The 26147-nt window shown below is 41.2% G+C and overlaps 1 protein-coding gene across 1 annotated transcript in view; it reads left to right on the top strand.

Annotated features, from left to right (window-relative positions):
* LOC138164891 (auxilin-like) overlaps positions 1-26147 on the top strand; it is a 137297-nt gene that overhangs the window by 60517 nt on the left and 50633 nt on the right. Inside the window, exons 2-4 of the mRNA XM_069092831.1 lie at positions 8115-8265; positions 12610-12659; positions 12762-12910. Coding sequence (XP_068948932.1) covers positions 8115-8265; positions 12610-12659; positions 12762-12910 — 350 coding nt within the window. The remainder of the gene's footprint in view (positions 1-8114; positions 8266-12609; positions 12660-12761; positions 12911-26147) is intronic.

Genomic DNA, 26147 nt, shown 5'->3' with positions numbered 1-26147 from the left:
AAGGTAGCCTTTAGGGAGGTCACAGCCTAGTTGAGGAGATACTTTGTAAGCAATTAAGTATTGTGAAAGAAGGTGGGATGTGAGCTGAGTCTTGAAGGAAACCTGGAGGTGGAGGTGAGGAAGGAGAGTATTCTAAGCATGGAAAGAAATGTCTCTTTCAAAGTACAGATAAAATCATCTCTAATTTGGGGATCTCAGGCTGATGCTTTTAGATACTAAATATATAGCCTTAGTGCGGGTTGTTTTGTTTTAAAATCAGCAATGGCTAAAGGTATATGTGACTTTGCCTTGACATGTTAGGGTCACTTAGCTGACAGGTGGGAAGTGAGCTAGTTAATAACATCTCAATAGACCAATGGATAGAGCACAGATTTAGAAAATGGACTGTTTGGCTAGTTTAGGGACTGAAGTGAACCAATCACAAAGCAAATGTGCTCATTGTTGAGAAAGTGTAAGATAAGTAAGTTTGACAGTGGGGTTAGAGGAAGTTGAAGCTGGACCAGAGAGAATATCAGATGAGCAAGGACCCTCAATAGCACCTTGTTTTCAAATGTAGTTCTTGAAGAGCCATTAGGGTTATGTATACTTTCTTCCTTCCTTCTACTTTCCCCATTAGTCTTTCTTACCCATACCCCCAGAAGGATTTGCTTTAAGGTGTTGCTTTGCCTTCTGGGAGGGGAACCAAAAGCATGACTTCTAGTTAATTGCATGAAAGTAAGACCTCCATGGTTTGGAAAAAAATCATGAAATTGCATCATTTGTGTCCACTACAAACTTATATTGCATAATTTGCACCTTCACTATATCAAGGTAAGCTTTAACCACTTCTCTAATCAATATTCTATTTAACTCAACATTATAGTTATTTCAGCCATTTTTTCCCTCCTCGTGCTTCCTCCAGCACCCTCTTCCACTCTTCATCCTCTCAGCTGGGAATCTTGCCTCCTCTTTCACCTCCTCCCCTACCCCTGAAAAATGGAGGCCATTTGCCTAAAACTCCCCCTTTCTTTCCCCCTTTTCATCTCATGTCACTCAGTCCTCTTTGTACTCCATCTTGACCTTCACTTGACTCTTTGATGAAGAGGTGGTCTTTTTCTTTGTCATAGTAAACCTCTCTAAAAGTATCTTTGGGTTCATTCCATTCTATCCACTGCAAAAGATTGCTCTCATTATCTCCCCACTATCTCTAATTTTCCATCTCTGTCTATGGGCCACTTCCTTGCTATTTACCTACCTTCCTTTCCTTCTCGGTGCTTAAAAAACCCTTGCTTGATCTGATTGTCCCTGTTAGCTGTAGTCTGGTTCTATTCCTCTGTAGCATCAAGCACCCCAAGTGTCCCCAGGGTGGCTGCCAACACAGGTTCTTGGATCTGCTTTGGTAAAGGAAAGCAACTCAAAATGGGTTAACAAGCTTACTTTAATCAGTCAAATATGTATCATTTACCTAGTTCAGGGGAAAAAGGTCAGCACCCTGAACTTCAGAATATACAGACAGAATTATCAAGTAGACAGGTTTCCAAACTGTCCAACCATTACATCCATACCAAATCAACATCTGGGTTTTTCAAAGCCGGGGTGCTCTCAACAACGGCTTCCCAGAGTCTCATCTGATCAAATCACAGAACACTTCTCAAAGTGAGCCCCAAAACAAAGCCTCAAATCAGGGTTTATATAGCCTTCTCCTGGCTCAGAGGATGTAACAACCTTCTGGACCCACTGGCCCTCAAAAAGTGTCTACTGAAAAACAAGCCTCCCACCCCAGGATCCAGGTGCACTTTAGCCTAGGGGCAGGGAAGATCTTAAAAATTTACATTCCCATTACATCCTCTTCTCAGATAAACTCTTTGGGAAAGCTGTCTACAATTGATTTCTTCATTTCTTCATCTCTTACTTGCTTCTAATCCCTCTGCAATTTGGCTTCTGTCCTCGTCAATCAATGAAACTTCCCTTTCTGAAGTCCACAGTGATTGCTTCACTGTCAATCTAATGCCCTTTTCCCAGTCTTTATCCCTCTTGATGTTCTTGCAGCCTTTGACACTGATGATTACTATCTCTTCCTGGACTGGCTTTCCTTTCTAGGTTTTTATACCATTGCTCTCCTCTGGTTCTTTTTATCTCAGTAGGGATATTTCTTCTGAGTCTTGTTTAATTCTTCTTCAGGTTATGCCACCAATTGTGCATGTTTCTCATGGGCCACCTTCTTCTTTTATGATGATTTCATTAATTCCTAAGGATTCAAATCTCTATACAGATGATTTCCAGATCTATGTATCCCGCCCTAAATTTGTTCATGAACTCCAGACCTGAATCATTAACTTCCTTTTATACTTCTTAAAAAGGTTGCCCTATAGGTATCTCAAAATAAAAATATTCAAAACAGAGCTCATCTTTTCCATTACATTTCCCCCCGACCCATTTCCAACTATCCTACTGCTGTCCAGGGTAACTCCATCCTTCTAATTACCTAGATTCACAATCTTCAATCTCCTTTACTCCTCATTTACACTTAATCCACACATCTAATATATTGCAAAATCTTATTTTTACTGCCTTTATGACATCTTCCATATGTATTTATTGTTTTTCAGTCACATGGCCACAACTCTAGTTTCAGACCCCCATCACCTCTCATTGGACTCTTTTAACCAATCTTCCTCCCTCAAATCTCTTCTCAGTTCAATTCTACCTCCACTCAACAACCAAGGTGATTTTTCTAACATATAGGTCTGAACAACATCTCATACGGTATACTAAGATAAGGTCAAAATGGGTACATGGTTTATACATAAAGGGTGATATCATAAGAAAAATTAAGAAACCATGGAATAGCTTATGTGTCAGATTTCTGGATAAAGAAAGAATTTAGGACAAATGAAGATATAGAAAACAAAAAAGATAATTTTGATTATATAAAATTAAAAAAAAACCTTTTTTTACAAACAAAACCAATGCCACTAAAATTATAAGGAAAGCAGAAAACTGGAAAAAAATTTTTGCAACTCTCCCTGATAAAGGCTTAATTTCTCAAATTTATAGAGAACTGAGTCAAATTTATAAAAATACAAGATATTCTCCAATTGACAAATGGTCAAAGGATATGAACAGGCAGCTTTCAGACAAAGAAATCAAAGCTATCTATAATCATATAAAAATGCTCTAAATTACTATTGATCAGAGAAGTACAAATTAAAACATCTCTGAGGTACTACCGCATACCCATCAAAATGGCTAACATGACAAAAAAATAAAATATTGGATGTTGGAAGGGGTGTAGAAAAACTGAGACACTGATGCACTATTAGTGGAGTTGTGAACTGATCCTAGATTTCTAGAGAGCAATTTGGAACTATGCCCAAAGGGCTATAACACTGTGAACACCCTTTGATTCAACAATTTATCACTGCCAGGTCTATATCCCAAAGACATCCAATAAAGGGAAAAGGACCTATTTGTACAAAAATAATTATAGCAACTCATTTTGTAGTGACTAAGAATTGGAACTCAAGGGGAAGCCCATCAATTGGGGAATGGCTAAACAAGCTGTGGTGATGATTGTAATGGAATATTATTGTGCTATAAGAGATGAGAATCAAAATGATTTCAGAAAAATCTGGAAAGATTTACATGAACTGAAGCATAGTGAATTGAAAGAACCAAGAAAATATTGTACACAGTAACAGCAATATTGTTTGCTGAAGAGCTGTGAATGACTTAGCTATTCTCTTTTTTTTCTGTTTGCTCTCTCTCTTTATTTTTTAAATGACTTTATTTACTTCATTCATTTCCATCAAATTTTGAGTTACAAATTTTCTCCTCGTTTTTCCCCCAACCACCACCCCAAAATAGCAATCCCACAGGATATCCCCTCCTCCAATCTGCTCTCTCCCATATTTTCTCCCATACCCCTGTCGACTTTCCCAGTGGATCTCTATGCCCCAGTGCCTGTATATCTTATTTCCCGATTACATGTAAAATAGTATTAATAATAGTATATATGTGTGTGTATGTATATATATTTAAACATTTGATTTTAAAACTTTGAATTAAAGATTCATTCCCTTCCTCCCTTGTCACCCACACTTACTGGGAAGATAAGCAGTTCAGTATAGGTTGTACATGTGTGGCTAATGCAAAACAACAACATAGTAGATATATTGTAAAAGACTGACTATATTTCCCTCCCTCCTATCCCACCTCCCACTTGTTCTATTCTCTACTTTGATCCCATCCCTTTTCAAAAGTGGGTGCTTCCAACTTCCCTCCCCCTCAGCCTGCCCTCCCTTCCATCATCCCCCCTCTCATCCCCTTCCCCCCTTACTCTCCTGGAGGGTGAGATACCCTATTTAGTGTGTATTTCATTCCCTCCCCAAGCCAAATTCAATGGGAATAAGGTTGACCCATTCCCTTATGCCTTCCTATTCTTCCCCTCCATTGTAACCATTTTCCCTTGCCTCTTCTATATGAGATAGTTTGCCCCATTCTGTCTTTCCCCATCTCCTCTTATTATATTCCTCTCTCACCTCTTAATTTCACCTTTTAAGTATCATCCCTTCCTGTTAAATTGGTCCTGTACCCTCTATCTATGTATACCTGCAAACATATATACACACATTCACATATGTATTCATATGCCCATATACCCTCATATATATACATATATATGTAGACATATATATATATTTCTATTCCCTTCAACTACTGAGAAAGGTTTCATCAGTTACAATTATTGTTTTTCCACATAGGAATGTTCATAGTTCAACTTTGATAATTCCTCATGATTTCTTTTTCCTGTTTACCTTCTCATGCTTCTCTTGCTTCTTGTATCTGAATGTCAAATTTTCTATTCAACTCTGTTTTTTTCAGCAAGAATGGTTGAAAGTCCTCTATTCCACTGAATGACCATATTTTCCCCTGAAACATGATACTCAGTTTTGCTGGGTAGGTGACTCTTAGTTTTAATCCCAGCTCCTTTGACCTCTGGAATATCATATTCTAAGCCCTTTGATCCCTCATTGTAGAAGCTGCCAGATCGTGGGTAATCCTGATTATGTTTCCACAATATTCAAATTCCTGGCTGCTTGTAATATTCTCTCCTTAATCTGGGAATTCCAGAAGCTGGCTATAATATTCCTAGGAGTTTTCTTTTTGGGATCTTTTTCAGGAGGTGATCGATGGATTCTTTCAACTTCTATTTTGCCCTCTGGTTCTAAAACAGTAGGGCAGTTTTCTTTGAGAACTTCCTGGAGGATGATTTCTAGGTTCTTACTTTGATCATGGCTTTCAGGTAGCCCAATAATTTTTGAATTATCTCTCCTGGATCTATCTTCCAGGTCAGTGGTTTTTCCCATGAGATATTTCACATTGCCTTCTATTCTGTCATTTATTTGGATCTGTTTAACAGCATCTTGATTTCTCATAAAATCATTAGCTTCCATTTGCTCCAGTCTAATTCCAGTGATTCTCCTCAGTGAGCTTTTGAGATTCTTTTTCCATCTGGCAAATTTGGCTTTTTAAGGCATTCTTCTCCTCATTGGCCTTTTTGAGCCTCTTTTGCCATTTGAGTTAGTCTATTTTTTAAGGTGTTATTTTCCTCAGTCAGGCTGTTGACTCTCATTTTTATAATTTTCTTGCATTGTTCTCATTTCTGACTGGGTCCCAAAGTCCAGACTGAACTGACCTCTCACTTTGTCCTTCGCATCTGTGTTGATAAATCTGGAAACGGCTACAGCTGCTGCTGATCTGGCAGCTGGTCAGGCCCGCCCTGGGGCTAAAGCCTCAGTGTGGGCCTGGGCTCAGCTCCCAGAGGGCTGTGCTGGCCGATTCCTGCCGGCTTGCTGGGCTGCCCTCAGTGGGAGGTTAGCTTCTCTGTGTCATTTTGTGGTTTCTGCCATGACTTAGCTATTCTCAACAATATAATAATCTAAAACAATACCAAAGGATTTATAATGAAGCATATTATCCATGTCCAGAGGAAAAATGGATATTGATTGAATACAGTCAGAAGCATGCTATTTTTCAATTTCTTTAATTTTTCACCTTTTTTATTCAATCTTCTTGTACAAAATGATTAATGTGGAAATTTTTGCATAATTAAAAATAAAATAAAGGTTGCTGGTGGGTTGCATTTCTTCTTTTAAGAACTACCTATTTAGGTCCTTTGGCCACCTTCTCCCTGCCCCCTTTACTATTAATTCAAATTCATGCTAGGACAGGGGATGTTATCTAGTAAGCATATTGATCATTCCACGTTCTCAGCACCATTCCCAAGTCTAGCTTTGTCAAAGCATTTAGAAAGTGAATTTATTTACATGAAGGTATGACCTCTATCAACCTAGACATAGCTTTTTCCAGGAAGACTGAGTGTTGATCTCTGAGAGTAGAGTTCTTGATTTTGCTCTGATGTATCCTGAAATTTATCCATCTATTTCTGTGGCTAGATTGGGCCTTAAAATATGCATTTCAGGCTTTTGTGGTCTTCCTTTCATGGTTCTGATCTAGAACAGTATGTATGTGCACTTTAAAAAATCATTAGTTCAAAAATATAACAACGTTTCTATTATCCTTTGTGTCCTAACCTATTTTCCATAATTTGACTGAATCAAGATGACAAATGAACTCTGGTGGCCATTTCAGATCCAACAGAGTTGGACTAAGTGCAGTTTGAGGCATACAAGCACCTGATTTATAGATCACCAGGAGATATTTATGTCTTTTAATAGTTCTGTGCCTTACAATTCTATTCCAGAATGTAATAGAGAAGAGGAGAGCACCCTAGATTATCAATCTGGTGTCAGCTCTTAGAACAATGCTCTGGGGGGTCCTAGTTGGAAATATAACTTTCGATGCAAATAAGCAAGTGCACAATTCCTCTCCCTGCCTCCCTCCCTCTCCCCCACCCAGATTCAGTAATCACCATATTAGAGATGATGACAAAATTTGGCTTCTAACTTGGGGATGTTTTTTTCATGATTATAGCAATACATCATGTCACATGAGAATAAACCTCAGAATCATTTTCTTCACTTTATTGAGCTAAATCTATTTATATCATCTAGCACTTTATCACACTGGTTCTATGATATTTTAATCATAACTGTGAAGGGAGGGTGTTTCTGTGAACCTGGGCTTGACTACCTATTGAGCCTGGTGATGGCTAGGATCTGTGGACATGATTTATGAGGGCTTCTTTCTGTGATTACAATAGAAGAGGGCAATAAATGAGTAGGAGGGAGTGGGTAGAGCTTATTCTGGTCAATAAACATTTATTAAGCACTTACTATGTGCCAGGATTACTGTACTTAGTGTTGAGGATACAAATACGAAGATAGAAAGCAAGAAAGAAAGCCAGACAATCCCTGTCCTCCAAGACAATCTCACTTTGCATGGTGGAAAAGTCAGAGATGTCCCAGGTAAGAAATGAGAATATGTCTGAGTTGAACTGCTTCCTTAAATGGTGGTTTGAAGGTTCATGAACACATTCTCCAATCAGAGGGGCAGAGGCTGGTGATGAGGTAGAATGTCAGGGATGCTGGGATCTTGCATGATGTTTTCCAACAATGAGCTTCCTGGGGCATGGTGAAGACATCAGAGATGTTCTAGCATATTGCAACCAGGTGACCAAAGGTTGAGGGACTGGTATGAGTTGTCGTTTTTGTTCTTTCTAGGACTGATCAAAAGCAGATTGTGTGTGGCAGGGATCACTGTTTCAAGGAAGAGGTGGTTCTGTAACTGCCAGGCTAAGGAAGTAAGCAGCTTGATGGGATCCATGGTAAAGCAATGCTGTCCCTTGTACTTTCCTATGGTCTGACTACTCTTGTCCTTTTATAGACCCATTGGAGACTTCTGGCAGGAGGAATATCTCTAGCAACTAGTACCAAAGGAGCCCATAGTTTGGCACTTGATAGAGACCCTTAGTGCAGCAATAGGCCAGGGTGTCCTCCAAGCACAGGAACTTCTTTAGGTATGCTTCTTATAGAGTCAGCTATAATTGACTAATGTGTTAATTTGGAACGAAGAAGGATACATCTCAATCTGAATGTCTGGCTTTTGTTACAACTCAGCTTTGTTTTGCATTGATCTTAATTTGATTTCCTTTCCTGTTTTTCCTTTGCCAGGTGCCTCATCTCCAGACATGGAATCCAACTATGGTGGAGGTCTGCTTGACATGGTGAAAGGAGGTGCAGGGCGGCTCTTTAGCAACCTAAAGGACAACCTCAAAGACACCATTAAGGACACTTCTTCCAAAGTCATGCAGTCTGTTGCCAGGTATGCCCCTTGTCCTCTCCGTATTTAAACAAACCTTTCTCTGTAGTGAGGCATGTAAGCCAAACAAACCCTCCTACTGTTTGTTTTGCTCAAAGACAGCTGTGTTTATGGTACAATTACATGGGACCATTGGCCAAGAACCTTGCCTGCTGAGTGATGTCAGAATTTGAAAAGACAGGATGACTAGAGAGCCAGTGTTAGACTCAGGAAGACCTTGCCCCAAGTCCTGTGCTGACACATGCTGGCCATATGACCCTGAGCATGTCATTGAAACTCCTTGTGATTCCACCAACTCTCCAAGACTCTAAGTTTCAAAGTCATTGTTGCTGCACATTGGCATAGGAAGGTTCCTCCTTGTGTTAGTCAATATTCCAATGAATTCACAGGTCTGGAAAAAGGGAAAAAGTCATTTACAAATATGTTCTTTTGAAGAATGAGTGAGCATTCTCTGGAGTCTTCCCATCATCTACATTAATAGTTTCCAACCAGAAGCACTGACTGTGGGACTTGCAACACTCCTGAGTGCCTTGGAACTCGATTAAAATGGAATTGGGAAATATTTAACAAAATCAATAACAATACAGTAAAACCAGACAAGGTTAATTTGTGGTTTTCTAAGTCAATGAGCAGTTGTAGTGGGCTCCATTTCTGTTTGCGGTAGACTTGACCTATATCCCCATCATTGCATTTTCTCATTATGCTTTTTTGACCCCTTTTTGCCTGAAGGCAATTTCATTTCACCTGTTAATGATTTTCAGAGATGCTTTCTTGAGAGTAGTAAAAGACATTAGCTACCCTAACACAACATGGGGGATCTGGGCTTTGGCATTTGGAAGGGGTTTTTGATCCAACAAAGTGCTGCTTCTGGCAAATATGTATTCTAGCCAACACTTTAAGGTTCTAAGTTATGCTGAAGAAACTGAAGGGAGTTTCTTCCTCAGGGAGTTCATATACCAGTGAAATCACAGTTCTAGTCCCTATTCCTACTATTTGCTAGGCTGGAAAGGGACCTTAGAGACCATTAAGTCTAACCTCCTCATTTTACAGATGAAGAAATAAAAGTTACCAAGGGCAGCACAGTGGGTAGAACACCAGGTCTGGAGTCAGGAAGATCTGAGTTCAAATTTGGTCTGAGACACTTACTAGCTGCATGACCCTGTTAGCCTCAGTTTCTCATCTCTAAAATGAGCTGGGGGAAGAAGTGTCAAACCATCCCAGTGTCTTTGCTAAGAAAACACTCAAATGGGGTCATGAAGAGTTGGACATGACTAAAACGACTGAATAATAAGAAAGAGGCATCAGTGTTGTATAGAAGAATATATGGTGAGCTTTGTGGTCAATGAGGTCATTTAAAAAGATCCTAAAACTCCGTACTTGAAGACAGTATTGATGGGCCCCATTAGAAGGTTCTGTGATGTTGAAATTGAGGGGGAGGTGAAACTGAGGCTGATTAAGCACTTTGAAATGTGGGCTGCCTTAGGAGGAGCTAGAGACCTAGATTTGTAATGAAGTCTAGGAAAAAAGAAAGAAAAAAGATAATCACCAGAGACATAAGTATGGTCAGTATATCTGTGGGGAAGAGCATAGAAGTGGAAGCCTGAAGTATGGACACCATTCATACTAAATAGGCAGAATACAGGAATAGTAATTTCCCAAACAAAATCAATGGGAGCCATTGTCCGACTAAAGTAAACAAGGTGTATCTCTGTCTAGGAGAAAATTAGCAAGAAAAGACTGATGGACCATGTCAGAGAGCTAGAGAACTCAATCAAAAGAATGAGGTAGACTTTGGATGGGACCATTGGTATTGTTGGAAGGTTAAATAGTGCCTACTATGTTCAGACTCATACATTCTTTACATGCTAGTGCCTGCCCCTTTATCTTGTCTGTAGTTAGTTATGTATATATTGTTTTTAAATTTTTTTCTATGTTTATTTTTAGTTTTCAACATTCATTTTCACAAGAATTTGAGTTACAAATTTTCTCCCTGTCTTTCCCCTGCCCCCACCCAAAATAGTGAGCCTACTGAATACTCCTTCCCCCAATCTGTTCTCTCAGTACCTGTATATCTTATTTCTCAGTTGCACGTAAAAAAACAATTTTTTAAACATTTGTTTTTAAAACTTTGATTTTTAGATTCTTTCCCTTTTTCCCACCTCACCCTTCCCTTCCCTGGGAAGATAAGTAATTCAATATAGGTTGCACATGTGTAGTTAAATGCAAAGCATTTCCATAGTAGATATATTGTGAAAGACTAATTATATTTCCCTCCATCCTATCCTGCCCCCCACTTGTTCTATTTTCTACTTTGACCCTGTCCCTTTTCAAAAGTGTGTGCTTCTAACTACCTTCTCCCCCAATCTGCCCTCCCTTCTATCATCCCCCCTCTTATTCCCTTCCCCCCTATTTTCCTGTAGGGTAAGATACCCAATTGAGTGTGTATTATTCCCTCCTTAAACCAAATTCAGTGAGAGTAAGGTTGAGCCATTCCCTTTCACCTTCCTGTTCTTTCCCTCCATTGTAACAGTTTACCCTTGCCTCTTTTATATGAAATAATTTACCCTATTCATTTCTCCCTTTCCCCTCTCATTATAATCCTCTCTCACGTCTTAATTTTATTTTTTAGATATCATCCTTTCCTATTCAACTGATCCTGTGCTCTCTATCTATACATGTATACACATATACCCACACTATCATACATATTTATACACACATAACCTCCTATATATACATATATGTATGTATACATATATATTCCCTTCAACTATCCTCATATTGAGAAAAGTCTCATGAATTACAATTATCATTTTTCCATGTAGGAATGTAAGTAGTTCGGGGCGGGTAGATGGCACAGTGAATAAAGTGCTGGCCCTGGAGTCAGGAGGACTCGAGTTTGGTTCCAGCCTCAGACACTTAACACCCACACAAAAAAATTAGCCGTGTAATCTTGGGCAAGTTACTTAACTCCAACTGCCCTCTAAAAGGCAAAAAAAGGAAAAAAATGGAATGTAAATAGTTCAACTTTAATAAATTCTTTATGATTTCTTTTTCCTGTTTACCTTCTTATACTTTTCTTGCTTTTGTATTTGAAAGTCAAATTTTCTGTTCAGCTCTGTGTTTTCATCAAGAATAGTTGAAAGTCCTCTATTTCATTGAATGACCATATTTTCCCCTGAAGCATTATACTCAATTTTGCTGGGCAGGTGATTCTTGGTTTAAATCCTAGCTCCTTCGACCTCGGGATGTATATATTGATTCTGCTATTAGAATGTAAGGTCATTGAGGGAAAGAATTGACATTGGCTTTTTTGTTTGCACTTCCAGGACTTAGCCCAAGTACCTTATAAATAAGTTAGTGCTTAAAAAACACTTAATAAAAACTCTCTAAGATGATGTTGCAGAGAAGTTGATGACCTGGGTTGATAGAAGGAGGTTCCTTACCTGGTAGTTCCCTATGCCCAATGAAATCACCTTCCCTGTCCTTACAGTATGCCATGCTGGAAGGGGACCTTCAAGGCCACTGACTCTTATAAGCTCTTTATTTTATAGATGAGGAAATTGTTTCCCAGAGAAGTTAAAATGATTTGCCCAGGTTACACACAGATGGTTGGTTGACTGATATGTGTAGCTTCACAGAAAATTGAAGACATGGTGCTTCCCCATCAAAAAACACTTTAAGCTTAACTGGGGAGGTAGAAACAGAAATAAATGCTCCTGAGCAAAAGTGATGGAAAAATGTATAGCCATTTGCCCCCAATATAGTGACATATGCTCATGTTAAGTAACGTGGAAGGATGTGAGTGGGGGAGAATTGTAGTCAGTAGAGAAGGAGATGTTATAGCTATTTTGGTATGACTGGAGTTGAGTGTACTTGCCATTAGGCACTAAGTGCATACCTTTCTGTTCAAAGTCTGCCTATCTTAGTGCTCTCCATCTTGAGTTATTTCAGTGTAGATTGTGAGGCTGGGACATTGCTACTAATGAGTATTCAAAATTTCTCTGTTCTAGAATGTCATGGGTTCTTGGAGTGACATCTAAAGAGGGAGTGAGGAGGTAGCTTTTGGGCACTGTAGACAGGACACTTAAGTAAAAAAGGATTGTTCAGTGAATCAATGTTGATAACAGAAGGATGATTCCTTTGGCAGAGTAAATGCGTCAAGGTGGTCAAAATTCATCTCTGTGTTAAAAGGACGTGTAGTGGATCTCTTGGGATTATTTTCAATACTCTTTTATTGGGGTGGGGGATGAAGAGGGACAGGTGATTGAGGCTAGAAGCTAAGTGGATTGTTTTAGTGCATGTGGGTCCAGTTCTTAACCAATATCTTTCCCTTCTTGTTTTTAGTTACACTAAGGGAGAATTAGACATTTCCTACATTACCTCCAGAATCATCGGTAAGTTTCTTATTTTCCATATGACTGCAAGAACATAGCCTTGACCTGATGCCAATCATGATGGGCACCTGTTTATCAGAATTCTTTTTCTTCCCTTCTTAGTGATGTCCTTTCCCGCAGAAGGAGTTGAGCTAGGATTCAGGAATCAGATAGAAGATGTCCGAACCTTCTTGGATTCCAGGCATCCCGACCATTATACAGTGTTCAATCTATCACCCAAATCCTATCGCAGTGCCAAGTTTCACAACAGGGTGAGTGTTCCTTGATCTGGGGTCGCAGCTAGGATCTAGCTCAGGGTCCGTTTCTAAGAGTTCGACTGAAGATACCTTTTCCTTTGAGAGCAGAAGAGATTAAGAATGCCAACTCTGGCAGATTTATATCATTCAGCGTTTATTAGGTGTTTGTCAGAGATCTTGAAAAATTCCTTGGGTGAAAATATATGCAGGAAGGAATCATCTGTCGTCATGGCTGGGTTGACATTCACACCTTTTAATTTAGGGTGAAAAATATTCTGTGGTTGGTTAGCTCAGTGAGTCAGTGTCAATGAAGGTCATGTTGGAGGTTCTCAGCCCAAAGAAGCCTATAGAAACTGTAGGATTTAGAACAAGAAGGGTCTTGAGAATTCATTCAGTCAAGTCCAAAAGCATTTATCATGTGTTTCATATTCACCAAGCACTGGGTCTACTAGCGAAGGCCAACTGTCTGCTTCTATCGCTTCATTTTCCAAATGTTGAAATGGAGGTAAAGCCATGACTTGGGGGACCCTGCTAACTGTGTTCCGAGTATTTGGAGCCTTGTTCCGTGGAAGAAGGAACAGATTTATTCTATTTGGAAGGAAGGGAATGAACATTTATCAAGTGTCTATTAAGTGCTAATCCTTAAAAATTTTATCTCATTTTATCCTCACAACAACTCTGGATGTAGGTGCTATTATTATCCCCATTTTATAGAGGAGGAAACTGAGGAAGATGTTAAGTAGCTTGCTCAGGGTCACATAGCTGATAAAGTGTCTGAGGTAAGATCTGAACTCTTCCTGATTCCAGGCCCAGTGCTCTGTCCACTGTGCTGTTCAAATGTGGTCTTAGACACTTACCAGCTGTGTGAACCTCCTCCAGCCTCAGTTTCCTTATCTGTAAAATGAAACGGATAATAGCACTTGCATCCCGGGCTTGTTTTGAGGGTACAAAGATATTTGTAAACATTTTGTAAACTCTAAAATGCTTTATAAATGCTATTTATTATGATGATCTCTGGGCTTATGAAAACATCCAGGAAACAATGAATTCTCCCCTTTATTTCTTATACTGGCATTTGGATCCTCTAGGAACAAGGAATAGGTAGCACTTTCCAAAGTATTTTTAAAAATCCTTTTTTTAAAAATGACATTAAAAAAATCCAACCATTAGAACAACCCACCAGGTAAAATATGTTTTATGACACCTCTGTAACATCTATTACCAGATCTAAAGGATGTGAATAGCACCACACTGCAAATGGGCCAGGTGATGCTTTTTTAATTAAACAAAACCAACTTTGATGTCAGCCAAGGGGTATGAACTCTTTTTCTGTCATGGATGGGACACCTTTGGCTATAAGCTGGTAAAGCCTATGGACCCCTTTCTCAGAATGCTTAAAGTTAAATACCTAGGATTACAAATGAAACCAATTATATTGAAATACAGTTCTCAAGCTATATTCCCAGACCTCAGGTTAAGAACATCTGGGGGAAATAAGCCTTTCGAGCTGCCCTTCTATGTTGGATGATTTCTCTGTCCTGGCTGGTCTTTAGTATGGCGGTCAGCACATTTTAGGACTTGGGTTCTTAATCTAGTTCCATGGTTAGATTTCAGGGAATCCATTACCTTGGGTGGACAAATATAGACATCTATCTTTATTTTCACTGATGTCTAACTGAAACTTAGTGTTTCCTTCATTACAAATTAAAACAAACAACCCATCACCATGAGAAATGTAGAACCTACCTCTCAGAATTGTGAGGATCACAGGAGAACATTCATGAGAAGTGGCTGTTCTATCTATGGGCATTATCTGGAATAAATGACTTTCTGGTTACATTTAATGCACCTAGTAGCCTGTGGTCAGGTTTGCTGTTGATCAATGAGGTGATGTCTATTCCAATAATATTTATGCCATTTTCCCGTTTGTTGCATAGTTGGATAAATCAGTCGGATTCTTCATTCTTGGCCATGTTCTAGTCTTTGTATTAATGCTGCTGAGAGTGATGAGCCTCTGGTCTCAGGAATATTGTACAGGGATTTCAATCCACATACATTTATTAAGCTTTTACTTTGGGTCAGGCTCAGAATACAAAAGCAAAGAATGCAACAGCACATACTCACAGAGCTTATGTTCTGTTGGGAGAGACAAGTGTTTATTTAAGTATGGGCAGAAAATGAGAACAAATATGGTGTAGTTAATGTAAAGACTGCTAGGTGGTGAGGTAGCTGGAGTGCCAGGCCTAGAGTCAGGAGGACTCATCATCCTGAGCTCAGATCTAGCTATGTGACCCTGGGTAAGTCACTTAATACTGTTGGCCTCAGTTTCCTCATCTGCAAAATGATTTTGGAGAAGGAAATGGAAAATCATTCTAGTTTCTTTGCCAAGAAAACTACAAATAGAGTCACAGAGTTGGGCCCAATTGAAAACAAATGAACAACAGAAAGTTAAGGTAAGGTACTTGGGGGCGGGGAGTAAGGAGAAGAGAAAGGCACTAGTAATTGAGGTCGATGTTAGCATAATTTCCAAATATTTTTGTTCTCCTTAACATCAGTGGAAGTGGTCATGGTGAATTCAACTGAAGATAAACAAAATAACCCAGGGCAGACAAGCAAACCCTCAGTAGGTGCTAAGCTGTTGGGGACCCACATGTCTTAAGTGCTGTGTGGTTTCTGAGCCGGCAGAGGGCAGTGTGGTCTGGAATGGCTGGGGATGCTTTCTTACAGGAGAGCTGAGTCTTGTTCTTGCTGGCTGGGATTTGGACAGGAGCAGAGAAGGAGAGAAAGGACTTACTTTTGTCTTGAGTAATGTCCATCGCCATTGGGAATGTGACGGCTTCATTGTCCCCAGAGTTCATGTCACTCAAACTTGCACATCCCCATCTGGTCCTGAGCCTCTGCTGGCAGCTGCCCTCAGACCTCTTTAAGGCCACCCCCTTCTACTCTGCAGCAGATGGCCTCAAGTTAGCAGCATTGCTGACTCAGTTGGCACCCACTTTGGTGCTCTGTCCCCTCAGCCCATTAGCCACTTGTGGGTTTTACTCACTTTGCTTCCTCCAAAGAATCTTTGCTTCTCTCCTCTCACACAGCAACCTTTAGGATTTTCAGAAACACACACACACACCCCTCCCCACACTCCACCCCCACATGTTTACACTCTGCTGTCTTTCTCCTTTTCTTAACAATGACAATGACTGATGTTGGTCTAGCCCTCAGCCTTTATAAAGCACTTTGTGGACATGCCTCTCCCTTGACCTCATAACAAATCTGCTGAGCAAATTGGGTAAGCATTGGTATCCCCGTTTTACAGAGGACAAGTAAAGTTACTGTCCCGATGTTATAGAACCCATATCCTAAGCCAGGGCCCTTTTACTCCAAGCCCAGGGTTCTTTCCTCTGCATTCCTACCATGTTCGCCCATCAGATGGCATGCCATAGGATCATGGGATCCAAAGAGTTAGAGCTCATCACTTTAGAAGTCATGGCGTCTAACAGCCATATTTTACAGATGAGACCATTTGGGCCCATAAGGATTAAATGACTTGCCCAGTGTCACAAAAATCTTAGGCAAGATTTGAACCAGCCTTCCTGACTGCCTGGTTTACCCACTACATTATGCTGTCACACTCAGTGTCCTTCCAAATTCATGGTAATGACAGAGGTCACTTTTTTAAGTTGGAATGAACACATATTAAACACTTGCTGTATGCAAAGCACCATGCTGGGGCTGTGGATAAAGAGCTCCGTGACTGGAGCGTCTCCTGCTGACCACTTTTTTCTCATTTTGGTATCTTCTGTAGATATCTTCGGTCTGCTTCTCTGGGAACACATTGTTTCCCTTAATAGAATAGAAGTTTCTTGAGGGAAGATAGTATCACTTTGGCAGTGCCCAGTGTGTTGCCTGGTATGTGTCAGGTGCTCAATAAATGCTGCCAGGCTGACCCCCAGATGGTATTTCTCCCATTCTCACAGCACGTTTGTTTGTTGACTTGCTGCACTTCTCTGCATTCTTCATGCATGTTTGTCTTTCCCCTCATTCTAAGTTCAACCTGCCAGAGGGTGGTGTGGCCCTGTGTGGTCCAGGGCACGGCTGCAGACAGACTATGAGACCGCAGCCTTCTGTACAACATCTAGAGAAGTTCTCATTGTAAACACCCAGTCCATGTAGCCGTCTTGTATACAGCCTGTAGAAGATGTCACTTCCAGTTCTGCTCACACAGGAAATTCCATATTGTCTAGAGGGGGTGACTGACTGTCTCCTGGGGGGAGGGGACGTTTCAATTGGTCTTTAAAGAGTGGGTGGGGGCTCAACATTGAGAAAGGGCATTCCAGGCCTAGAGAGAGGCAGGAGCAGGAGAAAACGAGGACAGACATGTCAGATTAAGCTGAAGTGGGGAACTGGTGGTGACGTAGCAGTGGAGGAGGCCAGAGAGGCGTCCAGTCCATGCTCTGAATTTCTGCTTAGAAACGACTTCCCTGAAGAGTTTTCTCCTGCTGCCCATTTTTAATGGGTGACTTCATTAGTATTCAATTATGCTAAGAGGCCACATGGTCTGGCAGGGGCTACATGAAATAATGATGTCTCAGAGTATTTGGGAACACATTCATGCCCAGGCCCTTGGCGGCTGCTGTGATCAGGGCTGAGCTGAGCAGCTGTGCTGGGGAAGACCAGGGGCTGGAGGCAAAGGGATGAAGTATGCATCCTCTCAGGACTATTTACTGCCTGGATGACCTTGGACAAGTCACTTCTGAGTGCCACAGTAAAATGAGGGGATTGGACTAAGTAGCCTGCAAAGCCCTTCAGCTTCAGATTTATGACTTTAATTCGAATTCCAGCTCTACCATTCACTGCCTGGGTAACACTGGGCAAGACTTTTAACCCCTTTGTGCCTTGGTTTCCTCTTCTATAAAATGAGGTGGTTGGACTAGAAAGTATCTAAGATTATTCTAGAGCTATGATCTTATGATGTTATGACCCTCCTTGATGTTATCTTTCTCCCCTCACCTTCCCTCTCCTCTATTCTTCTTTCTTTCTTCTCTCCTCTTCCTCATTTCTCCAACTGTGTCTGTTTTTCTCTCTGTCTCTGTTTCTGTCTCTGTCACACACACACACACACACACACACACACACCTCAGCTACCACAGCTATGGTAGGGGTATCAAGCTTTCTTTTTTAAGCTGGCCTTGGCTGCAGTCTACAGAATGTTCCATGGCCCTTTCCTCCCTACCATCTCCTGTCATTGTGGGGTTCCTAAGCACCACAGGAGTTGCAGGTGGGAAGGAGAAAACCATGGAGAGTCTCCCTTGGGAATAGGCAGAGAGCTCCATGGTCCCCCAGGTCCTTGACTTGGGAAGGCAGCAGATTTAGAGGACAGAAAGCACAGTCCTTCCTTCAGTGGTGTAGAAACCACCCAGCTGAGCCCCTCATTAGTGAGATTAGTTAAACTAGGCAGCCTCCAGATGGTGGCTGGGGGGAGCTTTTCCCTACCTCTCTCTCCCTCCTTTCCCATGCAGAAGCTTCCCCAGCAGTGACCTTGCACACATAGCCTGGGGTCTCTGTCTCTTCCCTCACTCTCAAGTCAACGGAGAACCTGGTTTGTAGGACTTGCCCCAGGTACCAAAATTCCTAGGTATGGCTCTGTGTAAGAGCTTTAAAAATCAAGTACCGTTTTCCATGAGCCTCCATTTTCTCATCTTTGAAATGGGGATGAGAGGTTTGGATTAGAGGTGGGTTTTTTAACCATTGTTGGTTTTCAGGGAGGGGCGTGGCATGTGAATTTGGAGAGGCAAACAATCATACATCTTCATTTTCACTAACCGCTGCCCGAAATGCAGCCACTTCCTTCAGTTATGCATTAAAAGCACACCCAACGTTCTGAGAAGGGCTGGGAGGTTCCCGATGCTTAGTGGATGTTGGTGATCCCTTGCAGCACCAATGTTCATGGTTTTGAGACTTTCCCTAGGTCAGTGGCACAGAAGAGAAAGTGCTGAACTTGTAATCGGACAGACCTGTGTTCCAGTCTTGTCTCAGATGCTCTCTTGTTATATTACTCTGGGCAGATCACGGTTCCTTCTCCAGCCTCAGTCTTCTCATCTGTAAAATGGGAATCATAATAGCATCAGCCTCACAGAGTTTTTGTTAGTAGCAAATGAGGTGGCACGTGAAGTGCTTAACAAAACTTAAAAGGTAGTGATGCAGCTCATTCCTGTCCTGGTGGGATGGGGAGGCTCCAGCCCCACTCTGACCCTTGCTACCTGAGTGACCTTGGCCAAGTCTTTTGGCCTCTAGTTCTCAAGCTTCTTCATGTGCTTAAAAAAACTGAGAAGAGAGAACACTGTGCCCCAGAGGCCCTTCCATACATGAGGCTTATTCTCCTTCTGGATCTTTCTTCTCTTGGACAAAGGTAGTATTGTCTTTGGATCATTAAAGGAAAATTCAGTGTGCAGCCCAGAAGGGCTGCCCCCTCCCGACTTATTGAGACCAATGACATAGTGGACACCTCGTTGTTCAGTTGTGGGTTTTTTTTGGGGGGGATGCAGGGCAATTGGGGGTAAGTGACTTGGCCAAGGTCACACGACTAGTAAGTCTTAAGTGTCTGAGGCCAGATTTGAACTCAGGTTCTCCTGACTCCAGGACCGGTGCTCTATCCACCATACCACCTAACGTCCCAGAAGATACCTAGCCTTCTACAAATCACCCCATGATTCCTCTGTCAGAGGGTGAGCATGAGGTAGTAGAGTGTGAGGCTGAACTAATGTGGCACTTCTTGAATGCTCAGTTATGCCATCCCACTTCCATTTTGTGGACTTGGAGTAGAAGGCCAGACAAGGTTTCCTTCTCTATAAAATACAAAAGAGCATCCCTTCTGGGTCTGCATTCTACAGAAGGGGAACACCACATTAGAAGCATAGAAAAGCCTCCCAGGTGGTCCCTCTTCCTTACCCTCCTGGCTGCAGAATGTTTTTAGAGCCAAATCGATTGTTACTTCAGAAATCAAAATACTCTGGCCAGCTCCAGGATATCACCTCCCCTCCCCGCCCAACTTTCTAAATTATTTGTGTGTGTGTGTGTGTGTGTGTGTGTGTGTGTGTGTGTGATATAGCAGGTGTCTAGAGCTTGCCCGAGAGCCCTTAGGAATGTAACTGCTCCTTCTGTCTCCATTTTCAGTGTCTGGATTCAGGTGGGAAGCAGGAAGAACAAGCAGGGTCCCCTTCACCTTAGACTTAATCTTTCCCTGCCTGTGGAACCAACAATCAGTGTTTCAGGGGAGGATGTGTAGCCTGATGGACAGAGAATCAGTGCTGAAATCTGGTTAAAATCCTACCCCCGACTAGCTCTGTGAGTCTGGGATGCTCAAATTCCTTTTCTGAGCAGCAGTTTTCTCATCTGGAAAATGGGATTGTACCTACATCTTCGGGTTAGCAGGAAGATCTATTGAGAGAAGGAATGCAAAGCTATTTCTAAATCTTAAAAACCTATTTACTTTCTCTTCCTCTACTAGGTTCTTTAACTCAGTTTATAAACATACTTAAGTTTTTCTTGTCCTGAAAAACAAATGAACAACTTTCTTTGATCCCAATATTCCCTCGTGATATTAACCTTTCTCTCTCCTTCACTTCACCGTCAAACTCCTATTAAAAAACAATTGGCTGTCACGGATTCTCATCTACACCTGTGACTTCCATGATCTTCCCTCACCAACTGACTCTTGGCTCCCTTACATCCACCCCTTGACTTCTGCCCTGAGCACCAGCCCCTGCTCTTCATCTGCCAGTGGATGCTGTATCTTTTCCTGGTTTCTTGTCATCATATATTAAGGGCAAGAGTTTACACTACAGAACACGTCCTCTTTCCTCAAACTGCCATGGCCCCAGCCACCTCTTAGTTGTCCAAGTTCATGACCTTGGAGTTCATCTAGTAAAAGAGTGCCACTATATCTACTTTGGCCACATACCCTATATTTGGCCATTCCTGTACAGGAATGTACATTGCTAGAGTGGAAATTCAAACCCTCATTTCTTCTCACCTGGTCTTGTCCAACTGAATCTAGCCTTTAGGCCATCTATTTTCTACATTGCAGCTCCTGTAATTTCTCTAATGTGAAGTCAATCCAGCCCCACTTATGAGAGCTTCAGGGGCTCCTGATTGACTGCCAAGCCAAATATAAGCTCCTGCCTTTACATTTGAAGCCCCTCCTGGTGTGGGTTCAACCATCCCTTTAATGCTTCACTTTTTACTTTCTATATTCCAGCCTATGAGCAGTAGCAGAGTGTAGTAGACATTGCAATGGTCGTGAAGGCAGGGGGACATACGTTCACTTCCTGCTTACGATGCCACGTGACCTAAGGGATTCTCAAGGTCTTCTTCTATTTTGGCAACTCCATAGCAATTAAATTCTAAGACACAGACAATCAATCAATCAAACAACAACAAAAACAAATCAAACATTTATTGCATGCCTACTATGTGCCAGGTATTGTGTTCAGTGCTGGGGACACAAAAAGAGGCAAAAGTCAGTCCCTGTCCTCGAGGAGCTTCCAATCTCATGAGGGAAGACAGATTAGAATCTTCTCTTCAGAGCTCTTCTTCATAGGGATGTATTTACTTGTATTTCAACCAAGCTGGGCTCTCCTCCATCCCTTGAGACCAGGGTCTGTGCTGTATTCGTCTTTGTATGCCCAGCTCCCAGAACAAGACTTTGCAGAATATAGGTGCCTTATAACTGGGCTTCTCTGAGCCTCAGTTTCCTCATCTTCTGATAACAACTGTGTTTACTTCCCCTTTGGGTTGTTGTGAGGTTTAAATCAGATAATGTATGTAAAGGCCTTTGAAATCTTTAGAAGTTCATATTAATGTCATGGGTTGTTAGTGGTGTGATTATTTTCCAGGCCTGCAATTTCATTGGCATAGGGAGCTCCCAGATAAGGGAACTCTTTCTGCCAAAGCAGTTCAGCACCTTCTCTGCTGCTTACATTCACTGAGAAGTGACTTGTCCAAGGTCACATATCTGTCAGAGGTAGGACTTGAACCCAAACCATTCTGCTAACAAGGCTGGCCCTCTGTCCACTGTACCATACAGTGTCTCTTTATAGTAATTATATTGTTTTGTGGTTATTGTAATTATTGTTGTTGTTAGTTTAATTGACTTAAGTACACTGTGCTATAGTTATCTAGCAAAAAAGCTGCACAAGTTTAAGGGGTAAGTTAGATGCTACATGGTGTCATAGCACCATAGTGCAGAGAGCGCCAGGTCTGGAGTCAGAAAGACTCATCTTCCTGGGTTCAAATATGACTTCAGATACTTACCAGCTGTGTGACCCTGGGCAAGTCACTTCACCCTGCTGGCCTCAGTTTCCTCATCTAAAAAATGAGCTGGAGAAGGAAATGGCAACCCACTCTAGTATCTTTGCCAAGGAAACCCAAATGGGGTCATGAAGAATCAGGCATGAGCAAACGACTGAACAAAAATGAGGAGGCCAATTGCTTCTCTAGGGACTTTGAGAGCTTTAGAAAATCAGTGAAGAGCTTCTCAGTTTTCTTCTGACAACAACAGCTTTTGCTACTACCCTCAGCAAATAGAATTCTGCCACCTATATAGGACACCTTGTTCTTGGGGAAAAAGAAAGGTGAGGATAGAATTGGAATCAGCCCGGGTAACTTTCTGTCCCCTTGCTCTGGTATGATAGTGTGGACCCGATTCAGCACCATGCTTTGTGACCTGGAGTGTTAGGCTTTGGGGACTCAGGAGGCACTAAGTAATCTTAGACTTAATGATTCTGTTTATTTTGTGGGATTGAGAACTCCAAAGAGGTACAAAAATGACTTTTTGGATTTATTTTTTTCCCCATTTTTATTGATTTTTTGTTTTTATATCATCATTTCCAAATGTATTCTTCTCCCTCTCTATTCTAATCAGCCATCCCTTGCAACTAAGAATAAAAGAAATATAGAAGGCGGGTGGAGCATTTCAGTAAAAGTAATTAACACAGCAACTGAGTATAGTGGTTTATGCAATTTCCCACACCTGTATCTCCCCACTTCTTCAAAAGAAAGAGGCAGGTATGTTTTCTCATCTCATCCTTATGACTGAGCTTGGTGGATATAATTAGGCAGGATTCAGTTTTGTTGTTCTGTCTGACCATATTTGACGCTTTATTATCTTAATTCCAAATTTCTTTCTGGTATGGTTGGACCAATATGCAAGTCTTTCAACAATGCATTAGTTTGCTTTTATTTTTCCTACACAGCTCCTTCAATATCAACTATTACTATCTTTTTAAAGTCAATCTTTGATCATTTGTTGGGCATAATGTGAAACCACAGAAGTCCTTAAAAAAAAGCATTTCTCGTGTTACTAGTGATTTGGAACATTCTTTCATATGGTTGTTAATGATTTGCAATTATTCAGAACTGTTTGTATCTACTGACTGCTTATCCATTAGAAAATTCACTTCTAGGCTTCCTATATTTGTGATAACTCCCTTTAAATCTTGTTCATCAGATCCTTATTAAATCTGGGGAAGGGCTTTGGAGAAGGCACTGTGAAGTCTTATGCTTAGGGATTCCATTTACGGTGTGGGGCTGAAAATTCTGGAAAACAAAAATAGCTTTCTTTGATTGAATTTTCCTTTTGAAAATGCCTTTTTGGTACTTTTTTCTTTAGACCATATTCATGCTTTAAAATTCCTAATTACATGTTTGTTTAATGGTATACAATTATATGTCAAGTAAATATATAATTATAGATGACTTTAAGTACATATTGTTGCCTTGATTAAATTAGTGACTTGGGAGCTATTACTATGTTTAGCCAAGCATGGCTTGTCCAATTTTTGGCACTGAGGTCACTTATTGGATGGGCATTGCATCTGAATGCCCTTAAAGCTAGCTTTTGAGGGGTAGAATCATAGATATTAGAGCTAGAAGGAACCTTAGTTATTACCTAGGCCAAATCTCTCTTTTTATAGATGAGGAAACTGAGGCACAAATGGGGTAATTCACTTACTCAAATTCAGACTGTTAATTAATGACCAAGGTAGCACTGCAACCCAAGTCTCCCACCTCTCAGTGGAATGTTTTTTTTTTTCTGCTACATCATGGATATTTTCATAAAAAAATATTGAGGAAAACAAATTGTAGTTACTTTTACAGTGTTTCCTTATCTCTTTGTCAAACTCCTTTTCCCTCTCACCTGCACATAATTCATCAAGGCACAACAGATAACTCAAAACTGGATAATCCCATTATTTGCATTTGGCATGGATGGGAATGGGTTTGATGTTCTTATGGTCTCTTTTGGCAGAGGTCATAGCAAGGGCCAAGATTTCTCTCTGTTTATACTTGATCTCATCTGTGTTTCCCATCTTTATCTACTTTCCAAAGAAGTGCATCTGGTGCTGTGACGTTACAGTTCAAATGGGGGCAGGGGCCAAGGAGAGAATAAGCATTTCTTGATGCCTAGCACTGTGCTAAAGAGCTTTACAAATATGATTTCATTTGAGTTTCACATCAACCCTGTGAAGCAGGGACTGTTATGATTTTCATTTTATAGTTGAGGAATCCATGGCAGACAAGTTTAGTGACTTGCCCAGGGTCACACAGTGATTATCTTGAAGCTAGATTTGAATTTAGGTCTTTCTGACTCCAGGCCAAGTGTTCTAGCCACTCTGTCACCTAGTTGCCTCTGGGTAGTTCTGACAGTACCAAGTACTACGATAGAATGGGTACTTCTGCTGTCTTTTATGATGAAAATAATATTATAAAAATCTTTATAGATCTTTTCAGTTTTTCATCTTTTGAGTATCTTCTTTACAGACTGAAGGATATCTTGATAACATGACCAAAAATGGTCCCTTCCAGATACAAAATGTTTGTGGTTTAATATGCCACCCTGCCTGACTCCCTCCAATCTTCTAAATTAAACACGATGAGTGACCTAACATTGCTTTCTTAGGAAGTTGTAAGAACAAGGAACAAGTAGCAAATTATCCACATTGTGCATCAGCACCCCCAAATATGAGAGAACTCAAGGTCCCAGCATGGTGGGTATGAACCCTCCACAGTGCATTTAGGGAAAGAAGTGAGGAGAAGCACATAGGCCTGGTAGGCAGGCGGGCAGCTTTAGCAAACATCCCCATCAGTGAGCTCACAGTTGGAATATGCCTGCTGTTTACGGTGGCAAACTTACTTTCTCTCATTGTGAGTTAACTCTGGTTAATGTGAGTTTGCATCTTGTGAGAGGAAGGGAAGCTACTGCCTTTCAGCCATAGGGTAAGGGAGGGCTGCAGAGGAAAGGATTCTGATTAGAATCAGCTGAGGATTGTCCTGAGCAGCGGAGAGACAGAGGAACTCAGATCAGACGAGACTTTGCAAACCTCAAAGGTGCTAAGTTAATGCTACTTATCATCATCATCATAATCATCATCACCATCACCACCATCATCATCATCATCACCATCACCATCATCATCATCATCATCTCCATCACCATCATCATCATCATCATCATCATCATCATCATCATCATCATCACCATCACCATCATCATCATCATCATCATCATCATCATCATCTCCATCACCATCATCATCATCACCATCACCATCATCATCATCTCCATCACCATCATCATCATCACCATCACCATCATCATCATCTCCATCACCATCATCATCATCACCATCATCACCACCATCATCACCACCACCATCATCCTCGCCATTGTTGTTGCCGTTGTTGTTATTGTTATTTTAGGAGCTGACCTTGCAACGGTGCTTTACTTTTTATATAGTGACTGACCTCTGGGTGTGGTAATTCCATGTTATTATTAGACCCATTTTAGAGACAAAAGGACTTGCTGTGCCAGTCAGTGGCAGAGCCGAGACCGGCACCCAGGCATTCTCCCCTGAAATCTTTGAGATCTTTTTGCCCCTCAGTCCTGCCAGTATTCCTAACCCCCTTATGTAATCTGGACAGAACGATGTGCTTGGAGTATATTCGGGAATCTCCTCACCATACTTGGTTTTCAGCCCACAGGTGCACCTGCAGGTGTGTGTCTCTTTCCACTTCATGCTGGAGTGAAACCTTCAGAGGGCTTTCTGAATATCAGTGCTCATCCCCACTGTGATTCCCTGCTTCTCTTTTTCCTTAGAGAGGCAGTCCTGGGGAAGGTGTGGTCCAGCTTCCATCCTCCTATGCTTAATCATCAGGGAATAATGGCACCTGGGTATAAAGTGATTCTAGAATCAGAGAA

This window comes from Petaurus breviceps, unplaced genomic scaffold (genome assembly GCF_028583685.1).
Source record: "Petaurus breviceps papuanus isolate PSGF00001 unplaced genomic scaffold, PetGlider_PUasm1.0 207, whole genome shotgun sequence".
Classification (NCBI taxonomy): Eukaryota; Metazoa; Chordata; class Mammalia; order Diprotodontia; family Petauridae; genus Petaurus; species Petaurus breviceps.
This window is presented reverse-complemented; position numbering and strand designations above follow the sequence as displayed.